Source organism: Eptesicus fuscus, chromosome 6 (assembly GCF_027574615.1).
Source record: "Eptesicus fuscus isolate TK198812 chromosome 6, DD_ASM_mEF_20220401, whole genome shotgun sequence".
Lineage (NCBI taxonomy): Eukaryota > Metazoa > Chordata > Mammalia > Chiroptera > Vespertilionidae > Eptesicus > Eptesicus fuscus.
In genome coordinates, this window is record NC_072478.1 from 20,014,846 (window position 1) to 20,036,763 (window position 21,918).

General features: G+C 54.9%; 1 protein-coding gene across 3 annotated transcripts in view; it reads right to left on the reverse strand.

The window, feature by feature from the left end:
- The window catches only part of CACNA1A (calcium voltage-gated channel subunit alpha1 A), a 221,062-nt gene that overhangs the window by 9,827 nt on the left and 189,317 nt on the right, over positions 1–21,918 (reverse strand). For 2 of the 3 annotated variants that reach the window (XM_054717352.1, XM_054717353.1), the window contains 7 exons: positions 18,021–18,137; positions 17,781–17,846; positions 17,493–17,608; positions 15,999–16,149; positions 12,177–12,304; positions 9,885–9,981; positions 7,301–7,406 (listed from right to left, as the gene is read on the reverse strand). In XM_054717352.1, the coding sequence (XP_054573327.1) occupies positions 7,301–7,406; positions 9,885–9,981; positions 12,177–12,304; positions 15,999–16,149; positions 17,493–17,608; positions 17,781–17,846; positions 18,021–18,137 (781 nt within the window). Of the gene's footprint in view, positions 1–7,300; positions 7,407–9,884; positions 9,982–10,831; positions 10,929–12,176; positions 12,305–15,998; positions 16,150–17,492; positions 17,609–17,780; positions 17,847–18,020; positions 18,138–21,918 lie in introns of all 3 variants that reach the window. The other variant, XM_054717351.1, reaches the window with a different exon arrangement.

Here is a 21,918-nt window from a genome sequence, read left to right on the forward strand (position 1 = left end):
GACAGGGTTTCTTTCCTCCTGGGAAACAGCTGGAATTCATGGCTATGTCTCCTGTCTCTAGCTACGTGAGGTGTCAGGGTCTCTATGGCTCCTTCTCAGACACATGGGAAGGTAAAGAAGAGAATGTGACGTTTCCTGTTAGAAGTCACCCTCTCGCCCTAGCCGGTTTGTCTCAGTGAATGGCGCGTCGGCCTGTGGACCGAAGGGTTCCGGGTTCGATTCCGATCAAGGGCACATGCCCGGGCTGTGGGCTCGATCCCCAGTATGGGGCATGCAGGAGGCAGCTGACCCATGATTCTCCCTCATCATGGATGTTTCTATCTCTCTCTCCCTCTCTGAAAAAAAAAAAAAGTCACCCTCTTCTTACAGTGTAGATAGCTCCTGTTTCTAGACGAGAGAAGACGCCTGCTATATGGATGGGACTGTGTCCCTCCAACATCCATGTTGAAGCCCTCAGCCCCTATGTGAATGTATTTGGAGCTGGGGCCTTTAAGGACGTAAAGTTACATGAGGTCCCAAGAGGACTGGTGTCCTACAGGAGGGAGACGCTGGGGTGTGCACACACAGAGGAAAGGCCATGTAGGGGCACAGCAAGCAGGTGGCCGGCCATCTGCAAGCCGAGGAGAGAGGCCTCAGGAGAAACCCGCCCTGGCTGCACCTTGCTTTTGGACCTTCAGGCTCCAGAAATGTGAGCAAATAAATTCCTGCTGCGTAAGCCTCCCAGCCTCTGCTATTTTGTTATAGCCACTTGCGCTGCCTAAGACACCTGCTCTTGGCTTCTGAATTAGGTAAGGGAGTCAGGGCAGGGTTCCTGGGCCTCCGTCAGCACTGTGCACACGCGGGGGTGGGTCACTGATTGTGGGGCTGTCCTGTGCATTGTAGGATGATGAGCAGCACCCACTAGATGCCAGTAGCACCCCCTTCCCCAAGTCCTGACAACCAAACATGTCCCCACACATTGCCAAGTTGTCCCCTGGGGGACAAGATTGCCCCGGCTGAGAATCCGTGAATTCTGCTTCAATTCGCTGGGAAGCCTGGCCTTCAGATTGTCATTCACATTTAAACAAAGGGAAAATCCGGATAAGAGCCAAGATGGTGGTACAGGTAAACGCCGGTCCTCGCCGCCTCCCACAACGACATCAAAATTACAACTAAAATACAGAACCACCATCATTCAGAACTGCCTGAAACCTGGCTGAATGGAAGTCCTACAACGAGGGAAGTAAAGAAGAATGCACACCGAGACTGGTAGGAGGGGTGGAGGCATGGAACGGGCTGGTCCGACACCCACATGTGGCGTTCTTTAAATCGGGAGGGAGATCTCGGCTGCAGAGGCCTCCCGTGAGGAACAAGGGGTCTCAGCCCCACACCAGACCCCCAGCCCAGGGTTCCAGAGCTGGGAAGAGAAGGCCCCATAACTTCGGGCTGTGAAAACTAGCAGGGACTGTGGCTGAGTGACACGGAGGCTGCTGGATTCCCAGCAGTATCTCTTAAAGGGTTGGCATATGGACTTACTCGGACTCAATCCCTCTAAATCCAGGGACATACAGGGAGGAACTAAATTGTCTGGCATCGGAGCAAAAACTCGGGGGGTGGCTTTCTCCCAGACAGGGGTGCTCACAGGGGTCATTGTTCCTATGCTGAGACCTCCCCCACCACAGAACTGACTGGCAGCCATATCTGAGTTTCCATCAGCCTGGCCCACACTGTTCCCTCTGCCCTGGAGGCCCCACCCCATCCAATTTTCCGTATGATAGCCTGTCCTGGCTCAGGCTTCAGACTTTCCTAAAACCTCTCAAACAAGCTGCAGCTGGTGTCAGCGTGCCCCAAACCTATCAATAAGAGGCCCCAGCCTGCCTTGCTTCACAGCTTGGCCTTGCCTGGGCACTTCCAAGCCCAATTCAAGGAGCAGCATCTGCAGATCCCTCTGTAGCTCCTAAGGTGTGGCCTCAGGCAGTGGCTGACTTTGCACCTCCCAGGAGGCCCCAGAGCCGGCGCACAGCTTCAAACCACACCAGGTTACAACTCTACACATCCACAAGCGACACACTCAAGGGGCAGACTCAGTGAGCACCAAAGCCCCACTGAAGCAAGTCCTGCTCCAAAGGGGTGTCTCCTGCACAGCAGCTCTTCCATTGTAGACACAGCTGGTCCTCACAGCCGCTTGGCCTGGAGGTTAATTCCTCCCAGCGACGCCAACAGCAATCAGGGCTCAACTATAACAAGACGGTGCACACAGCCCACACAGGGACATACCTACAGTGCCCAGCTCAGGTGACTGGAGAGGCTAAGCCACTGGGCTCTATAGGACACCTACTACACAAGGCCACTCTACCAACTCCAGGCGACATAACAGCTCTAACTAATACATAGAAATAAACACAGGGAAGCAGCCAAAATGCTGAGACAAAGAAACATGTCACAAATGAAAAACAGAGGAAATCTCCAGAAAAAAAATCTAAATGAAATAAAAGCAAGCCAACTACTAGATACAGCATTCAAAACAATGTTTATAAGTTGCTCAAGGGTCTTAATGAGAGCTTCAAGGGACTTAGTGAGACTTTCAAGAATCTTAGTGAGAACATCAAAGACATGAAAAAGGAAGTCAGAAATTAAGCATACACTGACTAAATAAATAATAATTTCAGGGATTCAACAGTAAAGCAGAGCATTCTGAGAATCAAATCAACAATTTGGAATATGAGGAAGCAAAAAACACCCAAGCAGAAGAGCAAAAAGAAAAAATAATCCAAAAATATGAAGGTAGTATAAAGAGCCTCTGGAACAACTTCAAGTGTACCAACATTCCCATTATGGGGGTGCCAGAAGTAGAAGAGAGAGAGCAAGACACTGAAAACCTCTTTGAAGAAATAATGACAGAAAACTTGCCCCACCTGGTGAAAGAAATAGACTTCTAAGTCCAGGAAGCGCAGAGAACTCCAAACAAGAGTAATCCAAAGAGGACCACACCAAGACACATCATAGTTCAAATGTCCAGGGTTAAAGACAAAGAAAGAATCTTAGAAGCAACAAGAGAAAAGCAGTTAGTTACCTAAAAGGGAGCACGCATACAACTGTCAGCTGATTTCTCAACAGAAACTAGCAGGCCAGCCCTAGCTGGTTTGGTTCAGTGGATAGAGTGTTGGCCTTCGGACTGAAGGGTCCTGGGTTCGATTCCGGTCAAGGGCACATGCCCAGGTTTTGGGCTTGATCTCCAGGAGGGGGTGTGCTGGAGGCAGCCGATCAATGGTTCTCTCTCATCATTGATGTTTCTCTCTCTCTCTCCCTTCCTCTCTGAAATCAATATATATATTGATTCAAAGTAATGAATAGCAAGAACCTACAACCAAGAATATTCTACCCAGCAAAGCTATCATTTAGAATTGAAGGTCAGATAAAGAGCTTCACAGACAAGAAAAAGCTAAAGGAGTTCATCACTGCCAAACCAGTATTATATGAAGTGCTGAAGGGTATTCTCTAAGAAGAGGAGGAGGAGGAGGAGGAGGAGGAGGAGGAGGAGGAGGAGGAGGAGAAAAAAGGAGGAGGAGGAGGAGGAGGAGGAGAAAAAAGAAGGAGGAGGAGGAGGAGAAGAAGAAGATAAAAAAGGTAAAAAATATGAAGCCCTAGCTGGTTTGGCTCAGTGGATAGAGTGTCTGCCTGGGGACTGAAGGGTCCCGGGTTAGATTTGGCCAAGGGCACATGCCCAGGTTGCAGGCTTAATCCCCGGTAGGGGGCATGCAGGAGGCAGCTGATTGATGGTTCTCTCTCATCATTGATGTTTCTATATCTTCCTCTCACTTTATCTCTGAAGTCAATAAAAATATATTAAAAAATATGAACAATAAAATAGGAATAAATACATTTCTATCAATAATTGAATCTAAAAATGAAAATAAACCAACAGGGAGTCTAATGAACAAAATAAACTGGTGTATAAAACAGAACCAGAGGTTGGGAAACATGGAACAGACTGAGGAATCTCAGAGGGAAGGGGGTGGGTGGGAAGAGAATAACCAAAATATTATATGCACATATGCATTACCTATGGACACAAACAATATGGTGGTAAAGGCCTGGGGTGGGGTGGGCACTTGGTGGAGGGGGAAATAGGGGGACATCTGTAATACCCTATCAACAATAAAGATTTAAAAAATACACTGGATTGATCAGAAGAAAAATTAAAAAAAAAATAAACAAAGGGAAAATCCTTAGAGGGTTTCCGGTGGCCCTCCCCTAGGGTCACAGGGTTCCCTCAAGGCTGAACCCCAGGTCTATGCCTCCTCCAGTTACAGACTAGCACCAGGGCTCCTAGGACACAGGCAGCGGTCGCCCATGAACTCGTGGTGTCCCAGCGTTTATAGCCCAAGGGTCCTCCCCTCCCCCACCTCATTCTGCAGACCTTCTTCTTCTTCTTTTTTTTTAATGTATTTTTATTGATTTCAGAGAGGAAGGGAGAGGGAGAGATAGAAATATCAATAATGAGAATCACCGATTGGCTGCCTCCTATATGCCCCCACTGGAGATCAAGCCTGCAACCCGGGCATGTGCCCTTGACTGGAATTGAACCCGGGACCCTTCAGTCCACAGGCCAACGCTCTATCCACTGAGCCAAACCAGCTAGAGCTCTGCAGACCTTTTGGTGAAGAGCCTCCATCACAGGGTCTGTCCTGCACACTCTGGGACATTCGGCAGCATCAGCATCCTGGCCTCTACACACCAGATGCCACTAGCACCAGCCCCTCCCAGTGTGACAATCAAAAATGCCCCCCGACACTGCCCAATGTCCCTGGGGGCAGAATGGCCACTGGTTGAGCAATGATGACTTAAGGCCTAACCCCGGACCGCACTCCCCAAACCCATCCTGCTCTCTCTTCTTCCACAGCATTTCTCACCTTGGAACATGCTACACAGCAGATTATGGTCTTATTGTTTGTCGCCCGTGTCCCTGCAGCCCCGAGGGCCGGAGGCTCACCAGCTTCAGGGAGGTAACAACGTGCCAGAACACCCCTCTTTGGTTCAGGCAGGTCAAAGCCCTTCCGCTCCCATGATGCCCACCCAGAACCTTCCGGGCCCCTGCAGACCCCACCTTCAGACAGAGCCTTGTGTTTGGGGGGTTAAAGGATGAGACTGTGGCCACGTGGTCAGGACCACGTGGAGTCCTGAATGAGAGTCTGGATTGGCCCTGGGAGGGATTTGGCTGGATTTGGCCCTAAGACGATGGCAAAAGGCATTCCTGTTTTCCAAACTTGAAATCCCCCTGCAACCAGTGGCATGCCAGGGCCGGGGATGGGCACAGGGAATGCCAGGCAGGCGCGGAGACGTCTGGTGCTCCCAGAGCTCCTGGAGAAGATCCCAGCTTGGCCGATGCCTCCATTTCGACCTTGTGAGAGCCCAGTTGAGCCCACCAGGACTTCCAACCTACAGAACTGTGAGCTGATAAATAGGTGTGCTTTATGCTGCTGAACTTGTGGTCACTTGTTACGCGGCATAACTAGCTGATACGTGAACTAAAGCTTGGAGAGGGTGTCGTCTGCCGAGGTTCCAGGGAGGCGGGGCAGGTGGGCGAGATGAGCCCACAGAACACGACCCTCCCCCCTGATCACAAGGAAGCTGCTGCCTCCTCTTCCGTTTCCTCCCTCCCTGGGCTGGGACCTGGTCCAGCTTCAACCGTGCTGATGCAGGAGAGCCTGGGGCAAGCAGAGCCCCAGGGCTCACAGAACCCGGGCCGACCCGGCGACGTGTGCCCGGCGGCTGTCCCCACCCCGCTTCTGCTGTCCCCTGAGCCTCATCCTGTGACTCTGTCTTGCTCTCTCTGGTGGCTCCTCCTCCTCCTCTCTCCCTTCACCTGCATGTCTAACCATCTGCCCTCAACCTGCCCCCTCCACTGGGCACTGTCTCACTGGAAGCTGCTGACCTCCCTCCCCCACCCCCCCACCCCCCCAGCAACTTCTGGCCTCGGCTCCTCGCCCCCTCTTCCCCTTAGGACCCCGTGTCCCTGACGTTCGGTCTGCTTTCCTCCGATATCCCAGAGGCTCAGCTGGGTGGAGCCTTGACGTCTCTCTTCAGCCCCCCAACGTCCAACTCTGCTGGAGGACGCACCCCGTCCTCTGCAGGCTCCCTTCCCAACTTCCTTCTCTCTGCTGCTCGCGTCCTCGCTGCCCTGCTGTCTCCTTGGCTGCCAAGTCACATCATCTCTAGCAGGCTTCTGAGTCGCACTGCGGGCGGGGGACCCCGAGCCCTCCACCAGAACGCCCCGTCTGAGAAACCCACCGTCACCCTCAGTCCTCTCCCCTGGCTGCGGGGCGGCGCTGACACTGTTCCCCCTCCTCCCTGGCCCCGTCAGTCCCCCCTAACGCTGCGGTGGCCCCGAGGTTGGTCTTTGGGGTCTCTCAGTCCCCTTGGAGAGCCCGCCCAGTCTCCCGGCTTCCACTCTGTCAGCATCTGACGCCTCCTGACTTCATCGCCAGCTTGAAGACTCTTCACCTCCCCGCCTTCAGCACCTCCTCACAGAAGGAGCCCCCTCACCCCCCCAGAAGTATAAGTGGGAGAGCCCCCGCTTACTCTGTGTCTCCACCTGCCTCAGCCAACGCAGGCCTCCTGCCCACCCTTTGCCCTGACCTGGCCCTTTTGCCTCTTCCCTGTCTCAGGCAACGGCCCTCACCCGAGGGTGGCCTTGCTTCTCTCTTTCTCTCACGCCCCATTCAATCCCGTGGTTATCTGGGTGGCTCGGCTCCCATTAAATATCCAGAATCTGAACCCTCCACAGCCGCTCAGTCGGAGCCTCCCTCCTAGGTTCACCTGGGTCAGGCCAGTGGCCTCCACTCTGGCCTCTTTCCGTCCACTCTCCCCCCGAGGGCGCTGTTCAAATATGAGTAGGGTCAGATCTCTCCTCTTCTCCAAAAGCTTCGTGACGACCCCCTGACTCAGAGAGCAAGTTAGTTCAACACGGCCCCAGGTGGCCTCCTACCCCAGGACCTTTGCACCTGATGGTCCCATTGCCTGGGGCACTGTCCACCCAGGTGTCCATGTGACTCATCACCTTTCCTCCTTCAGAGCCTCCTGAGCAGGCCCTCCCCGCAGGGAGTGGAAGCTGTCCCCACCTCTAAGCCGTGGCTGGTGCACAGCAGGCGTGACCAGATGTGTGCCGAGCGAGTGAGTGGGCGCGCCAATGAAGACCAGGACGGGGCAGTGGCTCCTTCAGTTTCAGGCCGGAAGGGGGAGTCCTCAGCTGCCCGCTGCACTCCCCTCCCCGCTGTCCTACCCCTCAGCTCCCACCCCTCCCTCCGCCCGCCCCCCTTACCCTTGGCAATCTTGATGTCCAGGGCTGTACGGATCAGAGCCATGAGGGTGGAATTGAAGTGGACGGTGTTGTCATCGGCGACAGGCAGATCCATTCGCAGGAGCCGCTGCAGAAAACCAAAGGCGAGGGCAGTCATTCCCAAGCTCCGCTCTCGGGTCTCCCGTGAGCCAGACCCGCCCTACCGGGGAGCCCCGGGAAGAACTCTGAAGGCAGCAGCTAAGGTGCCCCCCACCCTCAGGTTACCTGTCCCGGCGCCCCATTTCCCGATTCCCCCTAGTGGCCTGGAGGGAGGGCACTGGGGGCTCTCCTATGCCGAGCCCTGCCCCTTCCTCTCCCGCAGGCTGGACCCTAGAGCTGGCTTTCCCAGGGGCCCAGGTCCTCGCCCTGCCCCAGAGTTCTCCCGGAAGGCTCCGTTCCGTCTCACCCCAAAGAAGCAGCGCACAAGCTGGATCAGAGCAGACATGCAGCAGCCAGGCAGAGGGGTCCACGGCCACACCGCCCGGGGGCCGCTGGCTCCGTCCCCACCCCCCACTCGGCCCAGACCAGACCGGACGGGCACAGGCCACGTCATCTCTCTGAGCAGCAGCAGGCGGGCGGCCCCCCGCCGATGGGGTGGGCCCCTCGCAGACGTGCAGCGAGGCCAGGCCATCACACAGAACGGCAGACGGGCACGTGCAGACGGAATCTCGAGACTCATTCATAGCTCCGTGGAAAGTGATCTCAGGGCAGGTCTGGGTCTTGGCTGTGTGATGGTGGGGGAGGGCCGAGGAGTTGTTCCCGTGGCCCAGGGAAGAGAAGACTCCCCGGGTCCCAGGCAGGGGCACTGGGCCCTTGCTTGGTGATGTGGGCGAGAATGCTGGGCTGGGGTGCACCAGCCCAGGCTGGGGTGGCATGGAGGTGGGGGTCGAGGGTGAGTTTGGGGTTCACATGGGGCTCAGACACGTCAGCAGGAAACACAGAGTTGGACGAGGGGAACGGGGTGACAAACCCAGAGTAGACACAAGAAATGGGTGGGGGCAGAGCGGGGAGGGAGGCGGCAGATGGAGAGGCACACAGACGGGCCGCGGGCACAGCTGTGCGGGCTGCGCGCTGCGCAGGGGATCCCTGTCTCAGAAGCCGGGGATTCGTGCATTGAAACGACAGCTTCCCAGCTGCCAGCAGAAAAGCGTCTGGTTCTCACCACGTCTCTGGGTTACAATTTCCCAGCAGACAGGGTGTTCTGTGGAAAGGGTGCGCTTTTCAATTTGGCACAGAGGTGTCTTACGGCACAGAGGCCAGAGGGAAGGTTCTCCCTCCCTCTCTCTTGGGAGGGCATGTGCACACGCGGGTACACACACACACACACACACACACACACACACACACACACTTAGACAAGCAGAGACCAGAGAAAGGATGAGAGGACGACTACAGAGAGGGGGGGACAGGTGCAGGGGTCTCTGAGATGCTGGTGGGCGGCCTCTTCCAGGCCGTGGCTGGGAAGGAGGGGTGCGTAGAGGGAGGAGGAACGAGGCTGTGGAGAGGCAGCAGCTACAGGAGGCGGGAAGGAATGGTGTTGGCAGAATGGGAGGGAAGACTCTCGCAGACACAGGGCGGACCAAGGTGGGTGGGAGAATGGGATGACGGGGTACTCATGTTTTTAGGGGGGACTTGAAAGGTCATCCCTGAACTTTTCGTGGATGAGCTGGAGCAAACGGAACATCGGTCCTTGGGTGCCAAGGTAGACTCTGGGATGGGGTCCTGGAGGGGTGGCTGGCCCAGCCGCCTGGCGGCAGGACCCTCGCTCCTTCAGCCAGCATGCACCACCCCCACCCCAACCCCGGTCGGCCAAGGTGCCTGCCCGCCCCAGGCTCCCGCCAAGGCAGCGTGCATGGCCTGCGTCAGGGTGCCACGGTCCAGGGGTCCAGCTGCGGCCTGCCTGCCCACTCTGGAACAATGGAGAGGCATGTTGGGTGGTCTTGGGGGGGAGCAGGTGGCACAGGGACAGGAGCTGGGGAAACAACTCCAGGGGCAGGAGGAGCAGGGGGGAGAGGCTGTGGGTGTTCCTCAGGATCTTGTATCCCCCAAGGCCCTAGGTCAGAGATCAGCTTCAGGTGTGTGTGGGGGTGGGGGCGCTGCTGGACCTGGGAGTTCAAGATATAAAAGGTGGGGCCAGGGTCATGCCTTTTTGGGGGCCAAAGACCCCTGCCAAAAGGTACCTGCCCTGGCCTGGGAGTGGGGGCCGCTCTGGGTGGGCAGAAAGGAGGCACGGTGGGGATCCCCCCTGAAGTGTGTCTGTGTCCAATTTGGTTCCCAGGAGACCAAATACAAGGGGACTGGGGGCTCCCCCCTCCCCCCTGCATGTCGGCCATAATGGAGTCTCAAAACACCAAACACACTCATCAGAAGGACGGACACGGTGTGCTCCTTAGATCAAGGAATGGTCACGGTCCATTTACTCGAGGAGGAAAGGAAAGAAAAAAGAAAAAGAAAAAGAAAAAAAGAAAGAAGAGGAACGCTGGAAAAAGAGACTCGGCTGGTGTTCCTGGCCAGCACGGAGAAGTCCCCGGTGCCCGGACGGTGGTGGTCAGCAAAGGTAATCTACCTTGTAAGCCACTCTGGCCGGACACTTCTTCCCCAGACCCAGGGGCGGAGACATGTGTCTCAGCATCTGATACATGTCCGGGTAAGGCATGCGGCCCCTGGCAGCACCGAAAACAAAAACGGGGACGGGACGGAGAACCAAAGGAAGGGTGGGCGGAGGGAGGGGAGGAAACAGAAGAAGAAGAAAAAAAAAAACACAAAAAACCAAAAACAAAACCACAGGAGCCGAAAAAATATAGAAAGATGCAGAGAACGATAAAATAGGTGTTTCAAATAAATGGAAAAGAGGAGGAAAAAAAAAATGGAAGAAAAGGTAATTAAAAAAATATTATTTCACTGCTTCCAAGCAGGGAGAGAGAGAGAGAGAAAAGAGAAAGGTCAGATTCAGCTTTGACTCTGAGCTATAGTTCTGGTGGAAAGTGGAGGGAACGGGGCGGGGAGTGGGGGTCCTCATTGTGGAAGGCCTGAAACAATGCTTTCGTTTGATGTTATTTTAAAAACTGGGTCAAGTTCTCTGGTTTGGCTGAGGCTGGTCTCTGAGGGGACCTAGATGGGGAGGAGGGGCTGGGGGTGGTGGGAGGGCTGGGGGCTTCGGGAGGCAGAGGGTGGAGGGGGAGAGAGTGGAGGTAATGGGGGGGGGAGGAGAGCAAAGTTAAGATCCCCCTGGATGTCTGATTTGGGGTGCCGTTGAGACCCTAGGATGGGCAGCTTCAGCTAAGAGCAAGCAGAATGGCTGAAGGGAACAGAGAGGTATGTTCCATGCTTCATCAAGTCTAGTGACTGCATTCTCTTGGCTAAGAGAGTTTTCTAGTTTAATGCAAGAGAAAGAGAGATGGCTCTGTTTTTTGGATATAGATATATATATATATACACGTGAAATATATATATTGAAGAACCCCAAGCCACACTCATTCCATGGATGCTAGCAGGTTTTAGTGGAAATCAAACCTTGCAAGCAACCCTATGAGGACATTTCTTGCCTAAGCCGAGAGGGGGAGATATTACGCGCAATAAACTGTACATATCCTTATAATGAATCCGACCACTGAAAGGAGAAGAGAGGGGATTAGTGGAGGCACAGGGGTCAAGCTGCCTTCACGCTGACTTCCTGTGCACGCAGCGAGGTCACAATGTCAGGGACTGGGGACCCCTGGCTTGAAGGGGTTGGGGAGGCTTGGGATCAGTCACTCACAGACCCCCGGGAGCAGAGGGCTTCAGTTGGGGTGTGCCCAGAGCTCCGGGCTCAGGGCACCTTCTCTAGGGCTCTCTTTGAACCTCCCTCCTCCACAATCTACATGGGCTACACTGGAATGAGGGGGCTCGTGGAATAGAGGACAGGGGGACAGCATCCAACTGCTGTGACCTAAAATCAAAACAGGAAGAGTTAGGAACCAGCTGAAAATCAAGTCTCAGACCCGCGGCTCACCCAGCCTCTCGGCCGGTCATGGAGGACTTGCGGGGCTGCAGGGATGGCAAGGATGACTCCTCCCACCTTCCCTGTAAGGCCTCCCCTCCAGCACTCAGGCCCCGAAAGGTGCCCATTCATGCTTTCTCAGGCCCCGCGCTCAGCCTGAACCGGAATCTCCAGTCGGGGGCTAATGGGCTCTGAGCATCAGGACGGTGCCTCTGAGTGTCCTGCAAGTGCTTGGTGTTGAGCCGGCGCTCAGTACCCATGCGCAGGATGGAGCTGACCCTCCGAAACCACTGCCTGGCAGCCAGGAAAGGCACTCGGGTGCCCACGGAGATGGGAGAGCTCACGCACTTTGTGACCATGAAGATGCAAAGGCCCCCGAGGCTCTGTGTCCTCTCCCCTGGCTGTGTGACCACCTGCTCCAGGGGTCCTGGGACCCCAGCAGAAGCTGCATTCTGCCACTCGGACCTTGCAGCCAATCTCATGTGCCAAGGGAGCGAGGCCAGATCCCACCCCCCACTCTCCCAGGAGCACTGAGGCTGAGAGGCCTCTGGCTTCCTCCCTGGGGCCTGGCAAACTTGTCCTCACTATCTGGAGGCCTCACAGTGAGGGGCAGGAGAGACTCAGAGGAGACCAACTCCTCATGGCCGACTCCCTCCCTCATCTCCCAGAAAGCCTGGGGCTTGGGCAGGGCTGGTACCCAAAGCTTTGAACCCGGGGTCTGTGTGGGTCCTAATTCTCATTTCCTTCCTCTAGACTGATTCCCCTGAGATTCCCGCTGGCTCCTCAGGGACTCCACGCCCCCAGATCTGGAGCCTGCCCTAGCCTATGTGCCAGAGAAAGGTGGGCAGTGTGGCTGCAGGATTTGGGGTGACTCCTTACCACGCTGCGGGGTCGTACTCAGCCCAGACACGCACGTACTCATCCAGGTGGTGAGGACCCAGGATGGAGGAATCTCGAGTGAGGTACTCAAAGTTGTCCATGATGACAGCAACAAAGAGGTTCAGCATCTGTGGGAACCCCAGGGACCAAGACGGAGCGGGGGAGAGCGAAACCCATCCAAACACATTTACACAGAGGTCCAGAGAGAGGGAGGGAGACGAGATGGAGAAAGGGAGACAGAGAAAGAGAAGGGGGATAGGGATTGGGAGGAATGGCACATGCTCACACAAGGAGCCCAGACAGAGAGATGAAGGAATGGAGATGTGGGAGGGAGACAGAGGAAGGTGGAGACAGGAAGTTGGAGAGAGAGGGGAGAGAGGCTGTGTGAAATGGTGGCTAAAAGCAAGGGAACTGCCATCACCCTAAACCCTCCCATACCTGGCCTCCAACAAGGCCAAAGTGAAGGCCCCACGTGGGCAAGAACCTTGTGTTCCCAGCCCCAGCACAAAGCAAGCACTCAGCAAATACAGGCTGGGGCAAAAGTACTTACAGTTGTGAGTATATGAAACAGGTTATTTGTGGGTTTTATAATTTATTAGTAATTATTTATTAATTACTGTATGCTTTTCCATATACACAACTGTAAACCTACTTTTGTCCCACCCTGTGTTTCTAGGATGGATGGATGGATGGATGGATTTTCCTGCCCTCATCTGCATCTGGTAGCTCCTTTTCAGGTGTTCTTCTGGCCCTTAACACACGGGGAGCTTGCAACAGTTTTGACTCCAGGCCTTTGCAAAAGTTGCTTCTTTAGTGGCAACCTGGGTAACTTCCCCTTTACACTTGGATGCGGTGGTTGGGTGTGGCTGACCCCCATCTCATGGCTCCTTAGACGCCATTGGTTAGGGAAGGGCACATGACCCAAGGTGGCCAATGAGAGCCTTCCCTGGGATTTTTGCTGGCAATTTGGCAGCCATCTTGCCTCTATAAGGAGAAAGTATGAGAACAGCAAAGATGATGGGGTCCACTTGCCTGGTTCTAGCCTCATCTGGACTTTTTAGTTACATTAGTCAGTGAACTGCATATTTTACTTAAGTCAGCTTATGTTACTTGCAACCAATTTGATGAATGTGTAGTCTAACTCCTGCTCACCATCCTTGTGGGCCACTCTTTGAAATCTTTCTTCAGTCCGAATTTCCCCCATCAAAGCACAGATCGGATTGTGCTGCTATCTGTGCTGACTTGTCTACCCATCACCCCCCTGCAAAGTGAGAGAACTGTGTCCTCTCCTATTACCCCCAGTGCCTAGCATAAGGTCTGGCACATAGAAGGCACTACACAAATGTTTAGATGGAAACATAATAGGTGTTTAATAAATGACATGTAATTCTAGATGCCCCTAACTTTAGTGATTTTATTTTTTATGAATCATTTCATGACATTGATTGAGCACCTGCTGTGTGCCAGTCACTATCCTAGGTACGGGTTACACAGCAGTGAACAAAATTCCTGCCCTCAGGGGCGGGTGGTCAAGTGTTGTAGGTATTTTCTAGGTCCCTGCCCTTCGCAGATGGGCTGCGTTATAAGATCTTGTCCCTTTACGCACACACAGCTGCTGGACAATGGTGACTCTGGCCAGGGGCTGCTCTGGCCCATGCAGACTCTCTCTTCTGGGAATCTGGGCAATGGACCTTCCTGGGTCAGCGGCTGTGAGCCTGAGGGCGTAGGTCTCCCCGTTGAGGTTACTAGTCTGAAAGAGGGTGGTGTGTTGGGCTTTTGCTGACAGATGCTGGTGCTTGGGCCGAGGTCTGCAAACAACATCTCCCACATACAGGAAACCAGACGTGGGAGGAGAGGAAGGGATGAGGAGACTCCTCCTTCGTGCAAGGGTCTGTGTTGTGGGTTGAATTATATCTCCCCCAAAAGACACGTTCAAATCCTAAAACTTGGTCCCTGTGAATGTGGCCTTAATTTGGAAAAAGGATCGTTGCGCATGTCATCAAGTTAAGATGAAGTCATACTAAACTAGGGTGGGCCCTAAAACCAACATGACTACTGTCCTCATTAGAGGGAAATCTGGACACCAACACACACGGAGAAGGCCATGTGGGGATGAAGGCAGAGACTGGAGGGATGCTGCCGCAAGCCGAGGGATGCCGGGGGCCACCAGAAGCTGGAGGAGACCAGGAAGGATCCCTCCTAGAAGCTCTGGAGGGAGCACAGCCCTGACAACACCTTGAATGGACTTCCAGCTTCCAGAACTGCGAGAGGATACATCCCTGTTGTGTTAAGCCACCCAGTTTGTGACACTTTGTCACAGGAAACTAGTTCCATCTGCAGCTGTCCAGGGGCAGCAGACAGCTAGGGTGTTAGCACTCCCTGAAGGTGCCAGGGGCAGCTAGGTTGGTCAGTAACACCCTCTTTTCCTTTTTTAAATTTTTCTTTTATATATTTTTATTAATTCAGTGAGGAAGGGAGAGGGAGAGAGAGAAACATCAATGATAAGAAAGAATCACTGATCGGCTGCCTCCTGCACACCCGCTCCTGGCAATCGAGCCTCCAACCCGGGCACCTGCCCTTGACGAATCGAACCCGGGATCCTTCAGTCCATAGGCCGATGCTCTATCCACTGCGCCAAACCAGTTAGGGCTCTTTCCCATTTAATACTCCACCATTGGCATTCCTGCAGTCAGTAATCCCTGGTGCTTGCCACTTTGTATGTCTCATTTTCCAACCCTGTGTAGCCAATCCCTGTATTCAATACCCTCTGCTTGAAATACCTCGATAGTGTCCTGACTGTGTTGTGACTACTCTAGGGAGAGCAGAAAACAAAAGGGGGTACAGGGATGAGGCCCCAGAGAGAGTGAGAGAGAAAGAGAAATCAGGATGGAGCAGGCAGCTGCTGTGGTTCCTGATCTATCTATCATCTATCTATCATCTATCTATCTATCTATCTATCTATCTATCTATCTATCATCTATGTATCTATGTATCTATCTATCTATCTATCTATCATCTATCTATCTATCTATCATCTATGTATCTATCTATCTATCTATCATCTATCTATCTATCTATCTATCTATCTATCTATCTATCATCATCTATGTATCTATCTATCTATCTATCTATCTACCTACCTGGCATCTTTTTTCATCTATCTATCCATCCATTTTATTTTCTTTACTGGTTCTTGGGTTCAGTCTCTTGCAGTGTTTCTTATCCTTGGGTCCTATGAGATTCCTCCTTCCAGCAAATTTATCTCTTACTAGCGAGAACCCATGCAATCCTTTGCAAAGCCCCAATCCCCCAGAGGATGTTCAAGTGGCTGACTTTCTTGCCTCCTGATCGTACACAGGAAGGCACCCAGCTCTGAGAGAGAAGGTGGAAGACTCCGACACCTCAATGAAATGGGTCCCGGGAAGCTCTCAGCACCACTAGGTTTTCCCGCAAGATACCCAGTGAGTTTCAAAAGGGGGAGATTCTGCCTCCCTTCCCCAGGGGACGCCTGCCAATGTCTGGAGCCATTTTTGGTTGTCACAACTGGAAGGGTGGTGGGGCATGTGCCTCTGGCATCTAGCGGGTCGAGCCCAGGGATGCTGTTAAACCACCTGCTATGCACAGAACGGCTCCCACCACAGAGCGTGACCCAGCCCCACCTGCCAACGTGCCGAGGGTGAGAGACCCTGGCTAACCTGATCCCAGGCTGGCTCAGAAGCCTTCGAGGGAGCAAGTCTGCAACACAGTCACATTCTAGAGAGATCCACACCCCTAGGAGGGAGCCAGTCTGGGGAGCCCACCCCCACAGGTCCACAGACTCACCAGAAAGGAGCAGAGGAAGATGAAGGAAACGAAGTAAAAATAAGCAAATTCATTGCCACACTCGGGAGTCAGGATGCCAGAGTTTTTATCACACGGCTTCCCACTGAGGCAGGAAAGCATGATGTTGTGCCAAGCCTCCCCGGTGGCACTCCTAAGGACAGAGAGGGGCATCAGGCACCTGGGCACCCAGCCCTGGACACAAGTGCCTCCCAGGGAGGCAGAGCACCGTGGTTAAGCACGTGGGCTCTGGAGCTGGACCAGCACGAGTCTGAGCCCCGGGTAAGCACCTCTTTTCTCTGGGAGCTCAGGGAGGGGACTCTCATTCCTGGTTGTGCAGTAAAGCCCTTGGGGGGTGGGCTGGGGAGTAAAAATGCTGATGCCAATGCCTCACTATCACAGACTTGGATTCAACTGGTCTCGTTGGGGCCTGACGACATAGGTGCGTTTAAAAGACTTCCCTCTGTCCAGGTGATTGTCATCTTTTACTACTTTCTCCCTCGGTACCTGCTCCAGGCACACTGGGCTCCTCCAGCTTCTCCAACATGCCAGCCATGCTTCGGCCTCAGGACCTTTGCACGTGCCATACCCTCGCCTGGACTGCCCTTCCTGGGATATCCATATGACTCCCTTCCTTGCCTGTTTCTCTCAGGGAGGCATGACATACCAGCCCACCATTCCTTTTGTGTTGTTGTTAAATGAGAAAAAAAATTTTTATTGTGCCAAAATGCACATAACATAAAACTGATCATTTTAAGCATTTAAAAAATGTATAATTCAATGGCATTAAGCACATTCACAATGCCGTGTAACCATCACCACGATCCACCTCCAATACCTTTTCATCTTTCCAAACTGAAAATGTGTGCTCATTAAATAACAACTCCCCATTCTCCTCTCTCCCAGTCCCTGGAAATCTCTACTCCGCTTTTTTTTCTCTCTCTCTCTGAGTTTGCCCATTTAATTACAATCATACATTATTTGTTCTTTTGTCCCTTCATGTCCCTCTTAAATTTTATCTCCTTCTAGTATCCTCTACCGTTTATTATTGATTGTCTCCCCCACAGGAATATAAGTTTCCAGAAGGCAGAGAATGTTGTCCCTTTCTGCATGTTCCCAGTATCTACAGCAGTGCCTGGCACACAGTAGGTGCTCAATAAAGCTCCCATGGGTGAAAGAAGGAACTCTAACATGCAGCCAGGATGAAGCACCAGGCCTCAGAGTCTATAAGCCTCACTTTCCTCATCTGTCACCTGGGGCTGCCGAGAACCCACCTCAGGATGGTCAGGAGGAGTCGATGAGACGATGCCTGAAAACGCCTTTCCTGTTTGAGCCCCAGGGCCTTTAGCTACTACCCCGCCAGGGACGCTGGGTCCCCCATGCCCATCCCAAGCCTCACGGGCACAGAAGACGGAGGGCACCCGCCTCCCCCACCGGAAGAGAAGGAAAAGGACACTCCCCCACCGGAAATGAAGGATGAAAGCGCCCGCCTCTCACCGGAAGAGCAGCATAAGGGCCTGGAAGAAGGTCCGGAAGTTGTTGTGCTCAGTGATCTGGAAGTCGTCCTCATCACTGTCCTCTTCCTCCACGTCGATGCCAATGTTGCCAAACACCTGGGGGATCGGAGGGCGATGACCAGGGGCGGACGTGCCCCTCAGTGGCTCCCGGGAACCCCCACTCAATGCCCACGTCGGCCTCTCTGAACTGGGCCCCCGACCCCCCTCTGCCTAAGGGCAGTGGCCCTCCTTGGGTGGCTCTGGGAACATCCGGGGGACCAGCACTCACCTGCATCCCGATGATGGCATAGATGAAGAAAAGCATGGCAATCAGCAGACAGACGTAAGGCAGGGCCTGGTGGGAAGGAAGTTAGACAAGAGCCCTGCAGACCACATTCTCAGCAAGAGGCACCATGTGAGCATCGCCAACCTCCATTCCAGATTCAGCTACAGCCGTGGGGGTGGGGGGGGATGGGGTGGGGGTGGGGGCCGCTTTCCCTCTCAGCCCTGAGCAGGGGCCGTGGCTCACCTTGAACGACTGCACAAAGGTCCAGAGAAGAATGCGGATGGTGTAGCCCTGCCGGAGGAGTTTGATGAGCCGGGCTGCTCGGAAGAGGCGGAGGAAGCTCAGGTTGATGAAGTTATTCTGGGGAAATGGAGAAAGAGGGGTGACCATCCACCCACCCCCAGGGGCTCAGAGCCATCACCACTCACAGAGGACCCTACATGAAGCCAACCAACAGGAAAAAGCAAGCCAGACCCCAAATAAGGAGGGAGAGGAGAGAAAGCACTATTAATGCAATGGTGCAGAGGAAAAAACTTGAAAAAGGGACAAAGTGGGGTGGGGTGGGGGGAAGGAGGAAAAGGCATCAACTCAGAAAGCATAAGCCCTCCCTGCCAGCCCATCCGCAAAGGGGAAAGGAAAGGAAAAAAAAAGGAGAGAAAGGAAAGGGGTAGGGGGTGGGTGGGGAAGAAATAACAAAAGAACAAGGAAAAGAAAATATATCCGAATCATCCAATCAGGAAAAAAATCGAGATGGTTTTTGTTTCTCCCAACAACCAAATGCACTGAGACGATAGGACACAAGCGGGTCAAGTTGCCAAATCCATCACACATACGATGCACAAACACCGGGCAGGGTGGGGGGCCAGCGCACTCAGGCCTGGTGGACGGGTGCGGGTTCCAGGGCATGTTACGCTCTAGGCCAGAAATGCATCTGTCGTGGGACTCACCGGGCACCCTGCCCTGCCCTGCCGAGCTGCCCACCCGCTCCTGCCCGCCCTCACCTCACCCCACGGCCAAGAGGACTCGAGCCAATTGGAGAAGTGGAAGAGCATCTTTTCTTACCCCCTTGGCGAGCGGGCATGGGGAGGACAGGAGGGAGCTGGGGCTGTTCGGCTGCAGGGCGAGTCCTCGCTGCCCGCTGAGTCGGAGAAGATGCATTTGGGGCCCTTTTCCCCCCTCTCAGGGATGGCTTCTCAGCTTCTGGGGCTGGGTGGAGTAGCACGGGACCAGGCCTGCGGGAAGCAGGAAGTACGCAGCGCCCGTGGGTGGGTGAGCTGGCCGTCAGCCCAGGCCCACCAGGGGCGGTGCTGGGGGCGGGGAGGTGGGCCGTCCCTGCCCCCAGGACCTCCCTGGGTGGCCCCTGCCTCTGCTCAAAGACCCCTACTTAGTTCCTGCCTTCACCTCCTCCCACCCAAGCCAGAACCTGGGGCCAGACAACAGGGGGAGAGGAGGTGGGAGGCAGCCAGCCAGCTTGGTGGGTTGGGGCCCTGGTCACTATGTAACTGTCCTGGGACTTGTCATCTGGGGCCTCAGGGGACACTGGTGGGGGACAAGGCACTAGAAGTCACAAATGGACCAAATCTAATCACCTGGTTGACAAAGTTATGTTGTTGGGCCTGAGCAGTTTTGTACTGAAAAGCAGTTGGCACTGTTTAAAAATCAGAACTCCCCCCCAATCTGGCTTTCTGGCAACCCTGGACCTGCTTCCGGCCTGACAGCAGTTAGTTGGGGCTCGGATGTGGCTACGCACCTCGAAGCAGGCCCGTGTCCTCCGTTTGCCCAAGGCCCCCGTTCTAGAAGTGGCACCTGCTTTCCGGCTTAGGGAGCCTTGTCGGCCACCAGAAGCACTTTTCGTTTCAGCCCTGTCACCGCAGACATGGCCACCCTGCTGTGCCTCAGCCGGTGGGCTGCGATAGAGAGGCCTTAACTGGGACTTGGGAGACCCCGTGGAGCCAGATTTAAATGGGCTCAGCCCTCACCCCCAAATGGCACAGGGGTGACCACACAGGTTGCCCTGACAGTCACAGCACCCCTTTAGGTCTCAAAAGCTCGGGTGATGAATTACATGGCATCTTACGTAGTGGGTTCCCCAGGGCTTCCCAGCCCCCAGCCCCAAATCTGTACCCGCTTGCTCTGGCCCGGGGGCCGAGGCAGTGATGGGGCTCAAGGAATTTCTGGGGCGGACAAGATGCCTCTGGATTTGCTGGCAAAGTCCAGGACACTAGTTGGCCCCTATGTCTCTAGGATGGGAGTGGGGACTGGGAGATCCTGCTCAAACCCAATGGGCTAAGCTCTGTGACAATGTCCCAAGCTCCCTGAATGAGCCCCACTGCTCTGACTCCGGGCCTGGCCACCCAGCTCCACCAGGTGTCCCCAGCCTTCTCCCATCCATCCCCAGAGGACAAGCCATCCCTTCGTGGGGTGGGACACACATGTGGACTGGCTCAGCATGCAGAGGCAGGCGGGCCCTGGAAGCAGCCTCGGGGGCTCGGGGTGAGCGGGGAGCCTGCCACCATGCGGGAGAAGCGAGGGGCCTCGCGGGGAGAGGCGTGCGGAGACATGCGAACCGAGGGGGAGGGAGACACATGGGAGGGGAGGGAGGGGTGGAGATGAGAGAGGCCCAGGTGATGGGGCAGGGAAGGTGCTAGTCTGCCCTCATCCACCCCTCCCCCTCTTCCCACGTCTGCATCCAGTCCTTCAAGTGCTCACAGAACTTCCGGCAACTTCCCTTTTTCTAGCTTCCATCTTCCCGTCCACAGGCCACAAGGAGCAGCTGTCCTCTCCTCCAACCTTGCCCTGTGCACCCAGGTTCTAGGTGCCTGGGCGGGGTGCAGGCCCCGAAGGCTGGCGTGCTCAGGGGTGTGAGGGCTCGGGACCGGGGAACCACCCACCCGATGGCTCCGGAGAAATCCTGCCCCCTCCAGCCCAGAACCCGCCTCTGAGCTCCAGCCCCATAACCACCTGCCTACCGACTCCTTCCAGGGTGTCCTTAAAGGCGCCTCACACACTCACGCTCTTCCCCAACCAGGCCTCCTGGCATCCCCTAATCACCTCCGGGTCAAGCCAGACTCACGTCCCTCCAGGTACCCCTCTCACCCACAGCCCAGAGGGGCCCACCCCCAGGTTCTGGGGAGGCCCCTGCTCAGATGGCTAGTCCTCTGCTGGCCTCCCGCAGCCCAGGCCCCACCAAACCGCTGGGGCTCTGCAGCCACAGTGACCTCGTCTAATCACACTTCTGATGGCGCCTCCCCAGCTCCAAATCCTCCCACGCTCCCACAACAAGGCCCCCAGGGTCTGTCCCCTTCTGCCCCTTTTACTTCCTATGGGCCAGCCTCCAGCCACACCCCTCACTTGCAGCCCCTGACCCCCGCGTGCTGTCCTGCACTGGGCCTTTGCATGTGCTGTCTAGACCTCGTATGCCCTTTCCCCCTCTCCACCTTGTTAGCACTGCTCATCCTTCAGCTTGCAGCACCGTTACAATTTCAAGTGGGTTTGCAATGCCTGACTCCCCCACTTGACCAGGTGAGGGGGGCAGTGGTGGTGTCCGCTTTTGCCTCCCCTTCATCTGTGGCACGGAATTGGGGCTCATTCAATGTTTGGTAAATGAGCACACGTGTACCGCTAGGGGAGGAATCCTGGTGTAAAGATGCTATTGGGGGTCCTTCACAGGGGCTCAGGGCTGGGCGGGGAAGAGGCAGGTCAGATTTAACAGAGTGAGAGGTGTGCAGGTGTGTGAGGAGCTGAATAAGTGAGGAGAGAGACAGTGTATGCTGGGGTGGGGGTATGGGCGTGCAGGGTGGATGGATGTAAGAGAGGAGAGGGATAGTGTGTGCATCTGTGTGTATGCAGTGGGGAGAGAGACAGTGAGGGGTCAGAGACAGAGCCAGGAAGAGGAGAGGGCACATGTGTGCAGTGACTCTGTGTGTGTGTGTGTGTGTGTGTGTGTGTGTGTGTGTGTGTGGCTCATGGCCTTGGTGGGCTGGCCCATCTGGAAGCAGCTAGGACCCCAGCTTTAGCAGTTCTGAGTCTCCCTCGCCTGAGAGTCTTTGCCTGCATGCTGCCCACCCCTCAGACTCCCCCCATCAGGCTTGGAGATTCATCTCTGGTGATCAAGCCCAAAGAGCGCAAGGGCTGAGAATGG